General features: G+C 39.8%; 1 protein-coding gene across 1 annotated transcript in view; it reads left to right on the forward strand.

Annotated features, from left to right (window-relative positions):
- Nucleotides 1-22102, forward strand: part of Vps13d (vacuolar protein sorting 13 homolog D (S. cerevisiae)) — a 236261-nt gene that overhangs the window by 102594 nt on the left and 111565 nt on the right. The window contains exons 43-50 of the mRNA XM_013031922.1: nt 5573-5723; nt 6063-6273; nt 8679-8926; nt 10982-11173; nt 11483-11609; nt 13327-13469; nt 17837-17967; nt 18182-18357. Of these exons, the coding sequence (XP_012887376.1) occupies nt 5573-5723; nt 6063-6273; nt 8679-8926; nt 10982-11173; nt 11483-11609; nt 13327-13469; nt 17837-17967; nt 18182-18357 (1379 nt within the window). The remainder of the gene's footprint in view (nt 1-5572; nt 5724-6062; nt 6274-8678; nt 8927-10981; nt 11174-11482; nt 11610-13326; nt 13470-17836; nt 17968-18181; nt 18358-22102) is intronic.

The raw sequence follows: 22102 nt of genomic DNA on the forward strand, positions 1-22102 counted from the left end.
TACAAACCACATGATTTGATTTCCCCAGATTCCTGCTTCCCACAGAGTAGTCAACTGCTGGGCAGGATATAAATGCATTAAGACCAGCAGGAGAGTGCCTTAGTCTCAGTTCTCCATCAGCAGTACAGAGCTCAGTGCCCTGATTGCTTCTCCTGCTTTCTGACTCATTTGGGGTACATTCTTGACTTGGATGCTTGCTCTATCTTGGGGGCACAAACTAGGCGATCTGGAGAGCAAGTGAGAACTTGTCCAATCCATGGACTGCAGACCTTCTTGCAATCAGAAGCAGCTGCTAGTCTGTAAAGTAGAGAAGCTTCTGAAATGACAAAAGGACAGAAGTGGACACCTTACCAGCCTCACCCTTAATAGCACCAAGCTGTACACTAGTCACTACAAGAGACTCCAGATAGTTTCTTTATCTTTAAGTGGTGCTGGGAATTAAGCCTGGTCCCCTGAACATGTAGGTGAGTTACAACCTCTTAGTCTAGTGGTGTGAAGCGGCACCTTAACCCTGCCACTGCACAGTCCTGCCTGAACACTGAGAGAAGTTGAACTGAAAGTCCATAGGTGATTCAACCTAAAAAACTGACAACTTGGTCTCAGATTTGAAAATCCCAGTATAAAATTCAAGGTATATATGGTGTACCTTTCAAAAGACAGCAAGTTGATGAGCATAGATATTAAAGAAAGTGGAATGAATGATATCCCAAAGAATTCAGGATGATTATAAGATTCATAAGTGTAATTAAAGATGATCTATAAAAATGCATGAATGAATTAAAAAAGAATATAGATAAATAGCTGAATGAAATTAGGAAGGCAATGCAGGATATGAATGTGGAATTCAGTAAAGTTATAGAAATCCTGAAAAAAAGTTAAATTGAAATTCTGGAAATGAAAAGCTCAACATGTTGGGCTGCGAAGGTGGCTCAGTGGTAGAGCGCTTGCCTTGCATGCATGAGGCCCTGGGTTCCATTCCTCAGCACCACATAAGCGAAAAGAAAAAAGCCGAAAGTGGCGCTGTGGCTCAAGTGGTAGAGCGCTAACCTTGAGCTGAAGAGCTGAGGGACAGTGCCCAGGCCTAGAGTTCAGGCCCCATGACTGGACCCCAAAAAAAAAAAAGCTCAACATGTCAAATAAAATCAGATGAAACCTGAGCTAAGACAGATCCAAGACTGAATGAAATTGAAGATAGTATACCCAGTTTTGAAGACAATGTAGATGAATGAGAACATTTAGATAAGGGAAAATAATTTAAAAATATAGAACATGTAAGACCTTAGAGACAACATTAAAGACTAAACACAAGCCGGGCGCTGGTGGTTTATACTAACTACTCAGGAGGCTGAGATCTGAGGATTGGAGTTCAGAGCCAGCCTGAACAAGGAAAGTTTGTGAGACTCTTATCTCCAATAAACCACCAGAAAACCAGAAGTGGCGCTGTGGCTCAAGTGGTAGAGTGCTTGCCTTGAGTTGAATTGCTCAGGGACAATGCCCAGATCAAGAGTTCAAGCCCTACAATCGACAAAAAAAAGAAAAAAGGACTAAACACAGCCAGGCACTGGTGGCTCACACCTGTGATCCTAGCTACTCAGGAAGTTGAGAATGCAGTTTGAAGCTAGCCCAGGCAGAGAAGTCCCGGTGAGACTCATCTCCTTAAGCACTCAAAAACTGGAAATGGAGCTATGACTCAAAGTGGTAGAGCGCTAGCCTTGAGCAAAAGAGCTCAGGGAAAGTGCCCAGCCCCTGAGTTCAAGGCTCCCCACAACTTCCCCTCCTCCAAAACAAAGAGACTAAACACATGAATTATGGACATAGAAGGAAGAAGTAGAAGAAATACAAAATAAAGGCATAGAAAACATTGAATAAAACAATAGCAGAAAATTTCCCAAATCTTGGGAAAGGTATAATACAAGAAGCTTTTTAGGACACCAAACAGACAAAACAGATGCTTTCCACCTTAAAACATTAAATGAACATAACAAGGGAAGAATATTGAAAGGTCTAAAAAATCAGCACATTTCTCAACAGAAACTATAAACACAAGGAGAAGATGGAATGAAATAAAACAATAAATAATAAAATAAAACATTGTCTTCCACCCCCCCAAGATTACTGTGTCTAGCAAAATTCTCCTTTATAATTAAATAATAAACAAAAGCTTCCCATGATAAACAGAAACGAAAGAAATTCATGATCACCAAAATATATACCTAAAGAACTGTGCACACAGAAAAAAATATAAACACAACCAAGAAAATATGGGAAAGATGGGCTGGGAAGGTGACTCAGTGGTAGAGCGCTTGCCTTGCATGCATGAGGCCCTGGATTCGATTCCTCAGCACTACATAAGCAAAAAGAAAAAAAAAGCCAGAAGTAGTGCTGTGGCTCAAGTGGTAGAGCATTAGCCTTGAGCTGAAGAGCTGAGGGACAGCGCCCAGGCCCAGAGTTCAAGCCCACAACAGGACCCCACAAAAAAAAAAAAAAGAAAAAAGAAAATATGGGAAAGAATAAATTTTATTAGACAAGTAGGTAAGCAAATGATGATTAGGGAAGAAGCAAACAGTATAAAAGAAAATGACAGGAATTACTTTTTAGTAATAAACTGAATGTTAATAGTCTGGATTCTCCTTATCAAAAGACATAGATCAGTGGATTGGATTAAAAAATAGGACTCAATCATTTGTTGCCTACAGAAATACACCTCATAGGCCAAGACGAACGAAAGAATGGAAAATTATAAGTAAATAGAGCTTGAAAGCAGGCAAGAGGAGCTCTGTTCATATCTGAAAAAGCAGAATTCAAATCAAAATTAGAAGAATCAAAATTTATTTCATACACCTACAGAGAACAATCCATTAAGACTTAATAATTATAAATATAACACACCAAATGTTGTACCCAGTTTTATACAACAAACACTGGTGGACATAAAAGCACAAATATACCTCAGCACAGTGTAGAGGATGATTTTAATACCCTGTTCTCATCAATGGAAATCAACAAAGAAATTTCAAAGTAAAACAATACTAGGTCAGATAAACACGGACTATAGCATACTGTAGAACTTAACAAACATTTATGAACTAGTCTACTTAACAACTCTAGCAGCCCAAGAAACTTTTTTCCAAAGGGATCTTATTTCAGAACATAAACAAATCTTAATAATTGAAGAGAATTGAAATAATGTCTTGTATTTTTATCAAACTACAATGGAATAAAATAAGAAATTAACAGCAAGAGAACAGAAACATACTTGAACACACGGAGCAGAACAATACTTTTTTTTTGTTGTTGTTGTTTTTTGTTTTTGTTCTTGTGCTGGTCCCAGGCTTGAATGCTCAGGGCCTGAGTGCTGTCACTAAGCTTTTGTGTTCAAGGCTGGTGCTCTACTCCTTGAGCCATAGCTATACTTGCAGCTTTTTGATGGTTAATTGGAAATAAGACTCAAGGACTGCTGGGCGCCAGTAGCTCAAACCTGTAATCCTAGCTACTTAGGAGACTGATACCTGAGGATTGTGGTTCAAAGCCAGCCCAGGCAGAAAAGTCCCTATGAGACTCATTTCCAGTTAACCACCCCAACACTGGAAGTGGTGCAGTGACTTAAGTGGCAGAGCACTAGCCTTGAGTACAAAGAGCTTCATGGACAGCACCCAGATCCTGAGTTCAAGCACACAACTGACTAAAAAAACAAAAAACAGCAAAAAGTCAAAAACTTTTCTACCTGGGCTGACTTCAAAGACAATAAAACTGCCATATGATTGTGCTGTACCACTCTTTGGCATGTACCCAAAGAAACGTAAGTCATCATGCCATGGAGATGTCCTCATAGCCATATTTATGAAGTGCTATTCGTAATAGACAAGCTATGAAATCATCCTAGGTGCTCAACAGCTGATGGATTGATTGTGTGTAGACATGATGGAACATTATTCAGGCCTGAAGAATGAAATTACGTCATTTGGAGAAAAATGTATGAAACTAGATATCATCTTGAGCAAGATAAGCCAGGTTCAGAAGGACATATATAACATGTTCTTTCATTTGCCAAATCTAGACCTGAAATAATAATAGTAGCCAGTAACTGCGACCTAAGACCCAAAATAAATAAGTTTTCCTCGTTATTTTGAGTTTCTGAAACCTGATACCTTGTTTATGAAAGAGTGATTATTGAACAGATGCTGGAAGGATACTGTGAAGAGAGAAGTTTATTTTTAAGTTCTTTTGGAATAAAAATGTTAGTTTTTCTATGCTTATGGCAATGAACAGTATATGGACTGACAGAGTAGGTTGAGTGACACTTAGAGAAAAGAAGTACAGTGTTCTTTGAAAGTCACACCCATACAGACAACTCTTAAATCTCAGAAGAGCTCCTCGGAGTTTTCTGGGTGTGTTTGGGCAGTGTCCAGACCATTGTTTGTGTTCAAGGAATGTTTTCTCGGTATTAATCTTGGAGGAAAATGCCACGGGAGTTAAATCATTTAATGCCTTGCAAAGTCCTACCTCAGTCTTTCTAATTTTCTCCTTGCTTCAGTTGATTGTTATTTTTGTTCTCCAGTAGTGTCGAAACCAAATCATCTAAAGTTTCCACATAAGGACTCGTGTAGGAATCTGGGGACATTGTGTATGAAGGATGTTTGGAAAATTGGATAGGTTATTTATTTATTTATTTTTGGGTCCGGTCGGGGCCTGAACTCTGGGCCTGGGCGCTGTCCTTCAGCTCTTCAGCTTAAGGCTAGCGCTCTCCCTCTTGAGTCACAGAGCCACTTCTGCCTTTTTTCTTTTTGCTTATGTGGTGCTGAGGAATCAAACCCAGGGCCTCAGGCATGCAAGGCAAGTGCTCTACCACTGAGCCATCTTCCCAGCCCCTGGATAGGTTATTATCACAGTCTTAGGTGAAATTCTTTATAATGTATCCAGAAGTCTAGGAATTTTTCTGTGTGTGTATGTGTGGAATATAGTTTGTGATGTCACATCCTAGTAGATTGTTTTTTTTTGTAGCACCTTTTAGATTTGATTTATTTCCTTTTTTTGGAGGAAGTGTGTGTGTGTGTGTGTGTGTGTGTGTGTGTGTGTGTGGTGTTAAGGGTGTGTGTGTGTGTGGTGGTGTTAAGGGTGTGTGTGTGTGTGTGGTGTTGTTAAGGGTGTGTGTGTGTGTGTGTGTGTGTGTGGTGTTGTTAAGGGTGTGTGTGTGTGTGTGTGTGTGTGTGTGTGTGTGTGTGTGTGTGTGTGTGTGTGTGTGTGTGTGTGTGTGTGTGTGTGTGTGTGTGTGTGTGTGTGTGTGTGTGTGTGTGTGTGTGTGTGTGTGTGTGTGTGTGGTGTTGTTGCTGCTGCCCTGCCCTCCCTCCTCACCCTCCTTGGTGCTGGGATTATACATGTACCACCATTCCTGTCTGGCTGTTTTTAGTAATTGGCTTTCTGTACAGATAAATTGTTTTAGGGTTGAATGATAATTTTAGTAATGAGCTGTGGTAGCAATCATGCTTTTGCTTTCTGTTCTTCTTGTGGTATTGTTGTAGTCTGTATATTTTTGTTGAAGCACAGCTATCTTGTTTCTGTCTTTCCTTCACAGTTCTCTGCCCTCCCACCTGTCCGAGTAGTCTTTGCTGTGACTATGGAAGGCAGTGCTCGGAAAGTGATCACTGTCCGGTCAGCCCTCATTGTGAGGAACAGATTGGAAACACCGATGGAACTACGACTAGATAGCCCATCAGCCCCAGACAGTACGTGCTAATTGTTTCAAGTGTAGATAATTGTTGACACTAGTCCTGACTGTCCCAGTGGGCATGTCCCCAAGCAGTCAGTTATTTTTTTTCTGAGATGGATAGTGTTTGAGTAATGGGCTGTTGCCCCTGTGATGATTCTTCTTTTTGGGCAGTGACAGTCAGTGTTTTGTGGAGGAGGGCCATCAGCTCAGTGCTGAAACCTATTTTGTCCTGAAATGGTCAGTCTTTTGTGGAGGAGGACTGTCACCCAGTGCTATCCCCTGTTTTTGTCCTGAGGTGGTTGGTGTTTTGGGGAGGAGAGCTGTCATCTGAGTTCTGATTCCTATTTCTATGCAGAGCCAGTGGTGCTTCCTGCCATCATGCCAGGGGATGCATTCGCCGTGCCTTTACACCTCACCTCTTGGCGGCTACAGGCCCGGCCCAAAGGATTTGGTGTGTTCTTCTGTAAAACTCCAATACATTGGACCAATGTAGTGAAGCCAACAGAGGTTAGTAGCAGCAAACGAGAGTGCCACTCGATGGACACAGAAAAAAGCCGATTCTTCAGGTATGTGTTATGCTACAGTTACATTGACATGCACCATTTGCCTTTTCACAGTTTTGATAAATAGCCCAAGCTGGCTTAGAACTTGATATGTAGCCCAGCATGGCCTTGATCTTGAGATCATCTTGCTGTAGCTTCCCAAGTCTTGGGATTAAGGGTATGCACAATTATTCCTGGCTCAGAATTTCTTTTCTCAATAAATTGATCTGAAGACGTAATACCATCCCTATCAAAATTTTAGTATGCTTTGAAGAAATAAGGAGCTAATTTATATATTTATATGGAAACTAGGAATCCAGATTATTCAATACAATCTCAAAAAAGAACAAAACTGGAGGACTTACAAAACCTATTTTTAAGACTTGCTGTTGAGCCACTGTCAGGTGTTATTGGCATAAAGACAGAAATGTCAATCAGTGGAGTACAAAGGGGACTTTTAGACAAGGTTTCAAGTCAATACAGTAGAGCATGGGGAAGTTTTCCAAACAAACATTGCTGGAACAAGAAAATAGCCCTATGAAAACATGCACTTCCACTTCTCTATCACTGCATTTGCAAAACAATTGGTTTATTAGTTCCAGGGTGCTTTCTTTGAGCTTTTTTGCTTGAGACTAGCTCTCTACCACTTAAGCCACCATTCCATTTCCAGCCTGATGTGGTTTATTGGAGATGGAGTCTCATAGACTTTTTTGTCCAGACTGGCTTTGAACCGTGATCCTCAGATCTTAGTGTCCTAGATAGCTAGAATTATAGGCATGAGCTACCAGAGCATTTGCAAAATTTAATCTGAGATGGATCATAGATATGAATGTGCAATTGAGAACCATAATTTTTAGAAAAATACTTTCTGACATTGGGTAGGCAGATATCTTACACAAAAAGCATCAAAGACTATGAGGAAAAATGAGAAATTGGAAGTTTTTATTAGCAAATTGAAGTAAGGAAAGGAATAGATAAACTATAGAGTTGGACATATATAAACACATATGCTTATATGTTTAAATACCTTTTATTGTTGTTGTTATGGGTCTTGAACTCTGGACCTGGGCACTGTCCCTGAGCTCTTCAGCTCAGAGTGAGTGCTCTACTACTTGAGCCACAGCACCACTTCTGGCTTTCAGGTGGTTAATGGGAGATAAGAGTCTCTTGGATTTTCCTACCTGGGTTGACTTTGAACCCTGATCCTCAGGTCTCAGCTTCCTGAGTAGGCTAGGATTATAGGCATAAGCCACCAGTGCCTACCTGTTTAAGTACATTTAACAAAGAATTTTTATGTAGAAGTCCTTCAAATCAACAATAATATTTGAACTGATAGTTTATAGAAGACAATATACAAATTTTAAGTAGACAAATGAAAAGATGTCCAAAATAATTAGTGATTAGAAAAATGCAAATCTCTGTAGGGGGCTGGGAGGAGGGTGGGAGAAAAATGAGGAAAGGGTAACAAGTTTGACAAGAAATGTACTTGTTACCTTACGTAACGGTAACCTGTCCATATATCACCTTGTCAATAAAAAAAAATGTGGAAAAAAAAGGAAAATGCAAATCTGAATTACAGGTATACTCTCCTAGAAGGGATCAATAAGAAAAGACAGACAATATTAAATGTTGGCAAAGATGTGGAACAACTAGAACTCATAAATAGCTGGGTCTATGAAATGGTACAACCACTTTAGAGCAATGCATGGTAACTTCTTTCTCTCATTCCCTTTCCCTTTCCCTTCTTTTCCTTTTTTGTTGTTTGTGGGGCTTGAACTCAGGGCCTGGGTGTTGTCCCTGAGCTTTTTTACTCAAGACTAACACACTACCACTTTGAGCCATAGCACCACTAAGGCAATTTCTTATAAACGCTAAGAACCTATTCATAATCTAGTTATTTTACTGAAAGAAATGAAAGTTTATCTCCAAAAAATTTATTTTTATTTAGCCCTAAACTGGAAACCAATTGGATATCCACAAGATAATAAGTAAGAAAAGAGTGATTTTTACCATGGCATACCACCATCAATGAAAAAATACTAAAATTGGCTGAATTTTATAGGTAAAGTCAGACAGAGTAATATATGCTACATGACTCCAGCTATATGCAACTTGTGAACAAACAACTAGTGGAAAGTGATTGCCTGAATGATAGGTAGAGAATATTGATTGGAAAAGGACATGAAGGAGCTTTTTGGGGTTAAATAGTTCATAGCTTGCTTTGAGTGGTATTATAGAGGCATGTGTAATTGTCAAAATTCATTAAACAGACAGTTGAAAATCTGTAATATTTATTGTATAGATGCATTTGGATTAAAAAGCGCAAATGTATAACTAACATTGAACCATTGTAATGTAATTCAGCTTCAGGAGAAAAATTCAAGTTCTTCATGCAAGCTGATGATTTATACACTATTTTGTCTTCATAGGTTTTGTGTGGCTATCAAGAAAGAAAATTATCCAGATTATATGCCCTCCAACATATTTTCTGACAGTGCCAAACAGATTTTCAGACAGCCTGGGCATACCATTTATCTCCTGCCAACTGTGGTAATATGCAACTTGTTGCCTTGTGAACTGGACTTTTATGTGAAAGGAATGCCCATTAATGGGACTTTAAAACCTGGCAAAGAGGTAGCCCTTCATACAGCAGATACATCCCAGAACATTGAACTAGGTAAGGTGTGTCACATAGGCTCATTTGTAGTAATCCTGTGAAAATAATAATTTATGTGGACATCCTGGTGAACTTGTGGCATAGATGATACCTCAAAAAGCCAGTTAAAACAATTATGGGGTTTAAAAGAACAAATTGAGCCAGGTGCTGGTGGCATGCCTGTAATCCTAGCTACCCAAGAGCATGGTTCAAAGCCAGCTCAGGCAGGAAAGTCATGAGACTCTTTAACTCCAACTAACCATCAGAAAACCAGAAGTGGTGCAGTGGCCTTGAGCTGAAGAGCTCAGGGACAGGGCTTGGGCCAAGAGTTCAAGCCCCATGACCGACACACACACACAAGAGAACAAATTGAACAAACCAAAGAGGAAACACTCAACCTGGTTCCTCTTTCCCCTTTTTGTTTATACTGGGGTTTGAACTCAGGGCCTTGTGCTTGCTGTGCAAGTGTTCAAACCCTGGAGTACCTTTTGCTTTATATATATATTTTTTTGTATATGATCTTTCTTTTTCCCTGGATAACCATCTTCTTAGTTACTTCCAGGTGGCTGGGATGATAAATGCACACCATTATTATTGCCTGAGATTGGGAGGTCTGGGCTGAGGCTCACTTGATATAATTATATGAAGTCAGTGCATGTTTTCTTTTTATTATTTTGTTTATGTGGTACTAAGTAATCAAACGCAGGGCCTCATGCATGCTAGGCAAGCACTCTACCACTAAGTCCCATTCCTAGCCCCAGTGCATGTTTTCAAACCATGTGCTTTCCTAGCTGTGGCTTGACTTATGTGTCTCTTGAGAGGGAAAGGGTAAACATCTGCTGATCACTCACTTTTATCCCACCAGGTGTTTTCACACACATGATCTCATGGAATCTTTTTTTTTGCTGGTCCTGGGACTTGAACTCAGGGTCTGGGCACTGTCCCTGAGCTGCTTTTTGCTCAAGGCTAGTACTCTATCACTTGAGCAACAGCAGTACTTCTGGCTTTTTCTGTTTTTCTGTGGTACTGAGGAATCAGACCCAAGGCTTCAGGCATGCTAGGCAAGCACTCTACCACTAAGCCACACTCCCAGCCCATCTCATGGAATCTTTATAGCAGTAGTTATTTGTTAAATGAAACTTAGAATGTTTTAATACATCAAGTAATTTTCAGTTGTAAGGGTGAATGAAGTCAAAGTCAAGATCTATATTTGAGGCACTTTCAGAAGTGTTTTATGTTTGTTGCCACAGGACTGCCAGTGACTGTGTTGAGCAGTATGAGATACGGTGCACAAGTGCTTTCATTGAATTGTCTAAGTTGATCTGCACAGCAGAGACCTGGGGTTGTCCCTATTTTACATAATGTCCCATAATGTCAAGATAACATTTCAATGACTATATAACTCCTTGAGCTTAATTTAGAAAAGTAATGCAGTGGTATTTACTCAGAGACAAAATGTCTCTGGTATTTAGGTCATTTTCTGATATTTTTTCAATCAGTTATCAAGTCTCATATGAAATGAACCTGTCATTTCATTGGTGTTCCTAGTCTTTAGTGTCATCTATACCTGGGTCATCTCTTCTTATCCTGGTCCTGCCACATAGATAGAATTAGTACCACATTCTGCAGAGGCCCAGGAAAATTGAATAGTTTGCTCCACACCAAGTAGATGATAAGGCAGACTGGGGATGTGAAGACAAGCAGTTTGGATGCAGAACCTACATTTGCTTTACTGTGTTTTAAGCAATGAGCCCAGGGTATGAGGTACAGCAAACTTAGAATCATAACTCCTTTTGGTAGCTTTTTGGAATTCTGGGATTAGAATTTAGGATTTAAGAATGGGCTTTATAAATAATACAATCACTATACAGTATAAACTTTATAAATGAGACATCAGACTATCTGATTTGCTTCATACTTATTCTTTACTCCAGCTTGAGAAAAGTGGCCTTTGAAATATTTACCAGTTAGAACCTTAGAGAGTTTTCTAAAAGGAATTCAATTTAGTTTTCCTGTCAGCTCTTTTTACAACTCCCCAGAGAATCCACAAAGATAATAAGCTTATACCTTCTTTAGGGGTGTCACTGGAGAACTTTCCCCTCTGTAAAGAATTGCTCATTCCCCCTGGGACCCAAAACTATATGGTAAGAATGCGACTCTATGACATCGGCCGGCGGCAGTTGAACCTTACCATCCGGATCGTGTGTCGAGCAGAAGGGTCCTTAAAGATCTTCATTTCTGCCCCGTATTGGCTCATTAACAAAACAGGTATGTACAGAGCCTCTGTCCAAGTAGCGTTGGCCTTAGTTATGGGAGTTCAGGTGTATTCACTGAATATGTCCTACCTAAATAGAACTAATCCAAGCAGATTACTTCAGCTGTCTGAGCTGCTAAGCTCCTTGAGCATGCTTCACTATAGTCAGATCTGGCCTTCTAGGCAGTGGATGGGACCCATTGGATGAACTCCATTATTTCTACTCCCTCCCCTGATGATAATTTTTCATCCTTTTTCCATTTTCATCTTCCATGGGCAGACTGGGTGGGAATGATATAAACTTTTCCCCCTCCTTTCTAAAGGGTTACCACTGATCTTCAGACAGGACAATGCAAAGACAGATGCTGCAGGCCAGTTTGAGGAACATGAGTTGGCCCGGAGCCTGAGTCCTCTCTTATTCTGCTATGCTGATAAAGAACAGCCAAACCTGTGAGTACAGTTATTTCCAGGAAGGGGGGAAATCAGCTCCTCGAGAAGGAAAATTGGCCATGGCTATAACTTATCCATGGAAGTAGAAGTAATCTGTAGATAACAGTTCTGACTTGGCAGAGGGCAGAATCATGACATAATGGGATTTTTTTCCCCCATCTAATTTGTGTTATTTGATACTAGCACTAAGTCAGTTGTTAGTGTATAATGAAAGTTAGTTTTATTTAGTATGTGTTGAAGTAGTTCTCCTATTCATGAAGAGAAACCTGGCACTCCCTCTTCTCTTCAGTTTCCCATCTGCTGAAGCTTTTAGCACTGAAGAGCTGGCATTAGGAAGAAGATAGGCTGCCTTTCAGCCCCACTGATCAGTTATGGCTGTTAGTGGAAGGTTTTGAAATCCAAAGTAGGCTGTTCTGCATCCCAAAACACTCATTGAGTGCTTAGAGCAGGGCAAACCAAGAATTGTGCAGGCTAAATGACAGATTCTTTTTTTTGGGGGGGGCGTCAGTCGTGGAGCTTCAACTCTGTGCTTGGGCGCTGTCCCTGCGCTCTTCAGCCCAAGGCGAGCACTCTACTGCTTGAGCCACAGTGCTACTTCCGGTTTTCTAGTTGTTTATTGGAGATAAGAGTCTCACGGACTTTCCTGCTTGGGCTGGCATTGAGTGGTGATCCTTAGATCTCAGCCTCCTGAGTAGCTAGGATTACAGGTGTGAGCCACTGGTGCCCAGTTAAATGATAGTTTCTTTTAATGTATGGTAGAACATTAATTTGCTTTTGTTCTTAGTTTTGACATTCTGCTTTTTATGAGGTCTTCTCATTTGTAGCCCTAATCCAAAAGTAAATGAGTATGTCTCATAATCAAAAGTGCCATGCACTCTTACATGGAGACTTCTGCTGAAGGCTTAGCATTAATGCTTCCAAATGCTGCACTGCAGTGGTACAGATGGCTGCAATCTAGATTAGTGTTGGGGACACAGCTAGCCACTGACATGGTCAGTACTTCAGCCTCACTGGACCTCAAACAGTTATTGGCCATTTTAGATCTAGGACTTAACATTTGTCACAAGTTTGTTATCTGTGGAATTTCCACTTCCCAAAGTGTTTCCATGAAAACTATCTCATTAGATTCTCCCCAGGTTCCCAGTGGTTTTGGGTGGCCAGGAGATACTGTAATATCTTAACAGGAGGAAATTGAGACTCAGAGAGCTACTGGCTCAAGTGTACATTGCTTTATTAGTGATAGAGCTGGAGTGCAGGTTTAGGAGTTAAGTTTTCTTGTGTCTTGTCCGACAAGACACAGACAACTCAATAGTACTTTGGCACTGGGATTGAGTCAGTCCTTGGAAGTGATTCACCATCAAGTTCTTCTCTTTACATGCCTTGGTCAGGTTTTTTTCTCAGAGTTTTTGTTTTTGCTTTCTTTCTTTCCTTTTTTTTTTTTTTTTGCTTTGATTTTTTTCAGGGCAGCACTTTTCTCACGTGTTAGGCCCACAGAATCCTAGGGTTTTCTTCTAAAGTGTTCAGTTGTAAATGCTTGTATATATCACACACTGTTGGACTATGGCTACTTCTAGGAAGTGTGTTTACACTGATTAATTCTCTTAGTGTCAGTATTAGAGATCTGACTGGGTGATAGCCACCTTAGTGTTGCCTACTTAGGAGGTAGATAAGATTTCTTGTGGATGAATGTATACATGTTTGCTTTTCTGCCCCACAGCTGCACGATGAGAATCGGAAAGGGGATTCATCCAGAAGGCATGCCTGGCTGGTGTCAGGGCTTCTCCCTGGATGGTGGTAGTGGTGTCCGAGCTTTGAAAGTCATCCAGCAAGGAAACCGCCCAGGGCTGATCTATAATATTGGTGGGTTACCTGTTGGGCAGTGGGAAGACAGAACTATTATCCAGTGACCTCAGGCTTAGACGAATATTCTGGCCATGCATTTTGTCCTGGCTACAAGTATTGGTTTTTTTTTTTTTTGACAGTAGGTCGTATGTCTGTTCTTTGAATGCTATATTGAGTTCAACACATATCTATTCTCCTAGGGATTGGAGGAGCCACCTAAACACTACCCTTTTTTAAGTCAGTAGCCCTATTTAATTTCAAACTCACCTTGCTGGCAGGATGGCATCAGTTTGGTTTGAATCTTTGTTTTTCAGAAGATGCTTTTTCTCCACCTTGTATCCTTATACTTTCATAACATTTGCAAAACCCTAAGAGGGTAAGAAGCATTGTTCTCCCTGAAACTAAAGTAGAAAACAAAATGACTTGCTTACAAGAAGAGGGGAGGAGTGAGTCAGAAGAAGGGTGGTGGCTGGTGAATGTGAAGGAGAAGATAGAAAAAAATGCACTCTGTATTGTAGACATTAGAAGTTCCCAGACAGCCTTTTGAGGTGGCACAGAGACACTATATAAATATTCTCAGGGATCCTGAGAACACCCGAAGGATCTATCTTACTTACATATATGCCTTAGAATTAGAATGTTAGCAGTATATCCCTCTTTCTCCAAGGCGGTTGAGTATTGGAATATTAGAGTTATATTGTCATACATGATGATGGAGTTCTAACCACCTTCCCACACATAACTAGCTACAAGCCACGTGCAGCTGCTGAGGTTTTTTTTTTTTTTTGGTCGGTCATGGGGCTTGAACTCTGGGCTTGGGCACTATTCCTCAGCTCTTTAGCTCAAGGCGAGAGCTCTACCACTTGAGCCACAGCGCCACCTCCAGTTTTCTAGTGGTTTATTGGAGATAAGAGTCTCACAGACTTTCCTGCCCGGGCTGGCTTTGAACCTCAATCCTCAGATCTCAGCCTCCTGAGTAGTTAGGATTACAGGCGTGAGCCACTGGCGCCTGGCTAGCTGCTGAGTTCTTGAGAACACATCCTGAGAAGTATGGCTATGTGATGGAGGGATGAAATAATTTCATTCATGTAGTGAAATTAAATGTGAATAGCTATATTTAATTAGCTGTGGTACTGGACAGTGCAGATAGCAGTAGTCCTGCTGTAGAAGGACTTGAGCCACTCCCCTAGCTCTTTTTGGCCTTAGTTATATTTTAGATGGAGTTTCACAATTTTGTCCAGAGCCTGCCTTTGGACCATGATCCTTCTGCCTATATCTTAGCCTTTTCAAAAATTTTAACATGGATTTATATTTGTAGTCCTATAGTGGACATTAAGATATTTTAAAGAAATAAACTTTAGCTGGACGCTAGTGGCCCATACCTGTAACCTTAGCTGCTGAAGAGGCTGAAGTCTGAGAATTGCTGTACAAAGCCAGCCTGGGCGGCAAAGTCCATAAACTTTTTATCTCCAATTAACCAGCAAAAAGCCAGAAGTGGAAGTGTGACTCAACTAGTAGAGCACTAGCCTTGGTTCAAACAAATCAAAACTCAGGGACAGTGCCCAGGCCCTGAGTTCAAGTCCTTGGACTGGGGCATACCCCCCCCCCCCACCACACCACACACATACGTACCACACACACCACACCACACCACACACACACACCACACACACCACACACACACACACACACACACACACGGAATAAAAAATAAACTTTGTTCATTCCTCCAGCTGTAGATAATGTACTTTTTCTTACGTTTGGATAGGCAAAGGCTGCTTCATCTTGGCTTTTTCTTGGAATACCCTGTTCTTGGTACATTTCCCAGAGCAAGGTTGGCTGGAAGCTTTTGTTGAGACAAATTTGGGGAAGAATATCACTTGTTCCTTTTGTGTGAACAAATTAAAAATATGCAGTAGATTACTTGTGTAGACCTACATGCATGGAGCATTTATCGCAGGGTTGTACTTTGTTATTCTACCATGAAATATTGTACAAAATAGGACTTTGCAATGGGTTCTTATGAGATTTGGGCATGTATTTCCAAGGAAATCTATGGACTGTTTTACTTGGGTAGATAGAATTGGGTAGATAACTAGCTTCCTATTAGGAATGCTTACAGCTCAGTTCCAAACTGAAAAGCCAAGGAGGGCATGGCCAGTTAGCCTCATCTCTCTCTCCAGAGGCCTTTATTGCAGCTTCATCTTCTCAGCTCATCTTATTGGAGGATGGCGAGGGCAGTCTAAGATGAAATGCGAAACAAAAAAGGCATACCTTTTCCAGAGTGTGTACTGGTTTGGATACTCTAGCACCTTTTGTAGCATCAAGTTAAATTCATCTTCTACAGGCAAATGTTGTGATAGTTAAGATCAGCTAACTCTCATACTGTTGGTCTCTGGCAACTAAACCTTTTTTTCATACCCCAGGAAGAAAAGCAACAGGATTATTTCCTTCCTCTAGTACCACATGGCCTTTGCGAGGCACCCACTGTACCACTTGAGCTAAGTCCAATCCTTTTTTGCTTTTTCCAGATAAGGTCTCATATATTTGCCTGGAACCAGCTTTGGGCTGTGATCTCCTCCTATCATATCTTCTCCTTTTCAAAGGCGTTTCAGAGACAGATACTTATTCTTGCGATTTTCTCAGTCTTTCAAGTATTTTCAAGCTGTAGTAAAGGAACATCAGAATTTCTAAACCAGTACAAGTGCATTATGAATATGCATTGGAATTGGCAACTGGGATTGTATTAGAAAATCAGTATCTGATTATTCTATAGAAAGTCAAATTCTTTCATTTTTATGGTTTTCTCCAGACTTGACTGCTGAGCTGGAATCTTGCATATACATATATATCCTATTAAAGTATGAAAAGCCTCGTGGAGATTCTGGGTCCAGGCAGGTGCTTGGTTTGAACCCCAGCCATACCATCTACTAGCTGTGTTACCTAACTTCCTGTGCCTCTCCTCTGTAAAATAGACATAATTAGGTTTGTAACTCAGGCGGTTATGAGGATGAAATATGAAGTCTTTCTTTATTAGAGTCCAGTAAACATTATTGATATTTTATTATTTCTATTATAAATGCTTTGAATGTTATATAGCTGGACTTTAGTCCAGTGCTTTCAGTATAATTACTGCATTTATTGTCTGGATGAATGGATGATTTATCCACTATTTTGTGGTTTTAAAAAGGTGTCATCAGGTCCTGCCCATGCAATTGTAACCCCTCTGTACAGTATGTTCACAAATAAAATTAAATAAATAAAAAAAGGTGTCATCAGGGCTGGGAAGGTGGCTCAGTGGTAGAGTGCTTGCCTTGCATGCATGAGGCTCTGAGTTTGATTCCTCAGCACCACATAAGCAGAGAAAGCTGGAAGTGGCGCTGTGGCTCAAGTGGTAGAGTGCTAGCCTTGAGTTGAAGAGCTGAGGGACAGTGCCCAGGCCCAGGGTGCAATCCCCACAACTGGGGGCAAAAAAAAAAGATGTCTTCAGATTTTTAAAGGTAATTCAGTGCTATTTCATTTTTCTTACTTGGAACTTGTTTTGAGATTTTCTTCTGTTTTATTTGTGTTTTGCACTTTATTATTATTATTTTTAACATTTTTTATTATTATTTTTAAGTAGTTGTACAAAGAAGTTCCCATTCTACAAAACAGTATATGTATGCAAGGTGTCTGACAACATTGCCACCCATCGCTCCTAACCCATCCCTTCTCTCACTTTTTTTTAAAATTGAGATTAGATGATTACATAAATTTCACTTATTTCACAGTATTGTGGAATAGTTAAAGTCGCAAACACATCTTAACTTTTACAAGGCAAATTGTTTTTAAAGACGTACTTATTTTATGGATATAAATTCTAGTATGTAGCATTGTAATTGAGGAAGAATCTTGGACAATGGGATAAAAGACAGTACTAGATAAGTAGTTTGAGTTCAGTCAGAACAAATCCAACCAGATACTTCTGAATTCCCATCACAGCCTGCCAAAAAGGCAAGTTCTCTAGGAGAAAGTTTTGTTTATGTGTAAGTAGGAATGCATCATATGAACTTGTCTTAGTTTCGTAACTGTAAACATGAGGCATATGTGGTTGAATGCTTATATATTTTAGTTTCTGCTATAATGGTACATATTCTGTGAAGAGCTGAGATTTCAGGGACTATTGATGTTGTCCTTGAGAGTTTTTAAGGCCTAAATGGGGAAACAGAATAGTTTTGTACTTTGCATAAAATTGCAGTTTATATCACATTCTTGAAAGGCTCCATATCCTCTCGTGATATAATTTTTTTCTCAGAGAAGCTAATTGTGATACCTGTTTATTTTTGTTGGACCAAGGATTTACTGTCTTATGAGTAATTCATACAGATGGCTCTTGTTACTTGCAGGTATTGATGTTAAGAAAGGCCGAGGCCGATATATCGATACCTGTATGGTCATCTTTGCGCCCCGTTACCTGTTAGACAACAAGTCATCTCACAAGCTCGCATTTGCACAAAGGGAATTTGCCAGGGGACAGGTAAGCAGTTTGGCTTTGAGTAGACCGTGCTTACTTAGTATCAAAAGTGAGTTTTAATGTCATGACTCATCTTACATTAATACTGTCCATTTTATGATATGAATGACCCAAATAGTTCCTGCCAGAAGATAAGGCTGTGTTGGAACTCAGCAGACCTTTATATGTTGCTGAGTATTGCTTTGTTGATTAAAGCCAGTGTTTCTGTGTGTTTTAGGGAACAGCCAATCCCGAGGGTTACATTTCCACCCTTCCTGGTTCCAGTGTGGTGTTCCATTGGCCTCGCAATGACTATGATCAGCTATTATGTGTCAGGTTGATGGATGTTCCCAATTGTATTTGGTCTGGAGGCTTTGAAGTCAACAAGAATAATTCCTTCCATATCAACATGAGGTAAGTTCAAGGCCTGACCTAGAAACAAAAAGTAGTCTTGTTTGAGATGCAGTAATGTAAATTGCAGGCCCATTCTGCTCTTTGTAAAGTGGGCAGAGGTATTTCTGGCTCAGATGATATCCTTAGAGCTTGCAAAATCTAGAGAGGAGTAAGCACGTTGATGGAATGAGTTAAAGGGGCTGTTAGCGGTTGGAACTGTTGAGTAACTTCTGTGGTCTACAAAGGAGTAAGTCCAGGGGCAGCAATGCACTCATCTCATGCTTTCCTGGATGTCTGGAAATTCTGTCTGTGCTTAGATGACAGCACAATTACAAATATTTTTGTCTATTCTTAGCATTTGTACATGCTTCTCTTAACTTGATGCTGTTATTAAATTGTCTGGCTTTCATTGTCCTGCCAGTGACCCTCAAGGTCCTTGTTAGAATAATAAGTCAACTAGCCAGCGATGACTTAATCTTTCTTCTTACAGTTAGAGAAGAGTAGATGAGGGGTTTTGTCAGCTTCCAAGTTTCCACATGACATCAGGCCTTGGAGATCCATGCATGAAAAGCATTTCAGGGTGTCTTACAAAAAATGAGATTCACAAGGTGACAGTTTTAGTTTGGTATAACAGGATTAAAATAGGAGAAATAAAAAAAAGAAAGGGAAACATTCCCTGCTGTCCATCCAAAAAATGGGAGTCAAACTCCAAATGACAGCTGTTACCTGTTGCCTCTATTCTTTCTGAGCTAGGGTATTGCTTGTGTGGTCATGTCCTCTAGCAACACACAGTCAAGACTGGTGCTGCTGATTATTCTAAAATTCTGGGCTTGTCTGAATCACAGGGAGGTAGGTGAGCTTTAAGTCTTCTTTTTTGCTTGCCTTCATTATTCATTTTACAAAGGTGCCAGCAGCTGGGCACCGGTGGCTCACACCTATAATCCTAGCTACTCAGGAGGCTGAGATCTGAGGATCATAGTTCAAAGCCAGCCTGGGAAGGAAAGTTCATGAGACTCTTTTCTCTAATTAACCACCAGAAAACTGGAAGTGGCACCGTGGTTCAAGCGGTACAGCACCTTAAGCTGAAGAGCTTATGGACAGCACCCAGGCCCAGAGTTCAAGCCCCACTACTGACAAAAACAAAAACAAAAACCCAAAGTGCCAGGATTTTGCCATTTCAAAGAGAAGGCAGATTTAAGATAGCTAGCTCCTTCCAAGTCCCCCAGTGTTTGTAACTTAGCATGTAAAATTGAGGGACATGTAACTGCTTTTTCAGTGCTTTTTGGTTTCAACTTTCTGAGTCTAGCTCTTTTTATATTTATTAAAAATAATTATTTTCTGTCTCTTCATCTACCTATCCTGCATCATTCTTTAATCAAATGTTTTAAAAAATAATAATTTAAATAATTTAAAAAATAATAGATTTTTGTTTTGAGGTTGTGAGATGGTTGGGGGCGTGTTTGTCTTGTAATGTTGCCCATTTTGAACTTGAAATTCTAGGCTCAAGTGAGCCACCTGCCACAGCCTCACAAGCAGCTGGTATTATAGATAGTCCTTTACTGTGCCTGGCTAAAAGAAACTTTTAATAATGCTAAAATATATTAAGTATACACAAAATATATTAAGTATACAATTCACTATTGTAACTATATTCACATTGCTGTACAAATAATCTTCAGAACTGTTTTCAGTTTGTAAAGCTGCAACTCTGTACCCATTAAACAACTGCCCAGTCTTCTTGCCCACACATTCTCTGTTATGTCTGTATAGAAAGTTGATTGCTGGGTGCCTCATATAAGTGAAATCGTGGAATACTTGTCTTTTTGTGACTGGCTTGTTTTATTTAGTATAACATTTTCAGAGTTCATCTGCGTTGTAGTATGGATTAGAATTCCTTTCTTTTCAAAAGCTGCATAACATTCCATTGTATGTTTGTACCACATTTTATTTATCTCTTCATCTGTTGATGGATAGTCACAAGTATAGCCCACTGAACCTGGCTTTATTATTTTTAATTTATATATGTTATTATTATAAAGGCAATGTTCAGAGGGGTTAGTTACTTTTCAGATAATAAGTACATTCTTTTTGGACATAGTCATCCTTTCCTTTGCGTTCTCCCAGTTTTTTCCACCCACAAGTTGTATAATTCATTTCCAACAGTGTCTATCGTGTACCACTACTTCATTTGTTCACTCTTTGTCCCTCCACTTGTGTGTCCCCGCTGACCCCTGTAAAGACAGATGAACAAAACAAAAAGAGAAAAAGCTCTTGTTTCCATTTCTTGGAATTCATTTCGATAAATATTTTCCAGTGAAGATGCACAAATGGCTGAGAAGCACATGAAAAGATATTCAACGTCACTAATCATTAAAGAATTATGAATCAAAACCACAATGATGAAGGCTGTGGGTTTAGCTCAGTCAGTGGTAGAGTGTGTGCTTAGCATGCCAGAGGCCATGGTTTCCAGCTCTAACACCCAAAAGACAAAACAAAACTAAGAAACACAATGAGATACCACCTCACACCCGTTAAGTGGATGAGGCTGTAGAAAAGTTGGGATCCTGTTACGCTGTTGGAAGAAAAATAACATGCCACAAGCACTATGGGAAATAGTATGGTGGCACATCAAGAAATTAAAAATAACAGCACATGTGTTCTCTCACATGTGGAAGCTAGATCTAAAACTGCTTTTTGTTGCATGGTACAAGGCATTCCGCACAAGATTGCTTTTGTGTCTGAAAAAAAAGAGAAAAAGAAGGTAGGGTACTTTGTACCCTAGCCACCATTGTTTTATGTCTGTCTGGATGGAGGTAGCCCAGATTTATGGTGAGAATGGAAAGCTAATTTAGCATTAAACCAAAAAGTTACTCAAGATTATTTAAACATAAGATAGAAAGGGAAGAAGATGACTTCTAGGCCTTTTTGTTAATGCTTTCAAAGTAGTCTCATCATGCTACCTTAAAGTACTGAGCCATCTATCTCTTTTACTTTTGCCAGCTTTTCATTTGGAAACAAAAAATGAGAATCCTTTTCCATCTTGTACCTGGATTTACTCATTTTCAACATTTTGCCCCGTTCTTACCACTTTTCCTCTCACTTCCTCCATCCCTCTGTCCTGAAATCCTTCTGTGCACATGAGCCCATCTTACATGGACTTTTCTAAATGATTTGAAATAAACTGAACTTGTTCATTAGACTTCACCTATAAAAATGCCACTAGTAGCAGGATTATATTTATTAAAAAAATTATTCATTATTATTAATTTTTTGCATGTATCAGGATTTGAACTGAGGGCCTCATGATTGCTGGACTTGCTTTCTTGGCTGGTGCTTTACCTCTTGAGCTTGTTAATTGTAGATTATAGACTTTTCTGCCGAGGCTAGCTTTAAACCACAGTCCTCAGAGCTCAGCCTGCTGAGTAGCTAGGATTACAGGAATGGTGCCCACTTATATATATTTATGTATAATGTATATTTGTATATACATTATGTATAATTTATATAATGTGTATTCTCAGTTTTGCAAACTGAGAAATTTAACATAGATATGTAGTTTTCTAACAAATAGCCTTCATAGAATGAATGAATGACTAAAATGTCCTTTACAGCACCTCTCACTGTCCTTGATTTAGGTCCAGTCAAGAATAATTTTCTTTGGCTGGGAAGGTGGCTCAGTGGTAGAGCGCTTGCCTTGCATGCTTGAGTCCCTGGGTTCAATTCTTCAGCACCACATACGCAGAAAAAAAAAAAAATCCAGAAGTGG

Source organism: Dipodomys ordii, unplaced genomic scaffold, assembly GCF_000151885.1.
Source record: "Dipodomys ordii isolate 6190 unplaced genomic scaffold, Dord_2.0 Scaffold6, whole genome shotgun sequence".
In the NCBI taxonomy this organism is placed as follows: Eukaryota; Metazoa; Chordata; class Mammalia; order Rodentia; family Heteromyidae; genus Dipodomys; species Dipodomys ordii.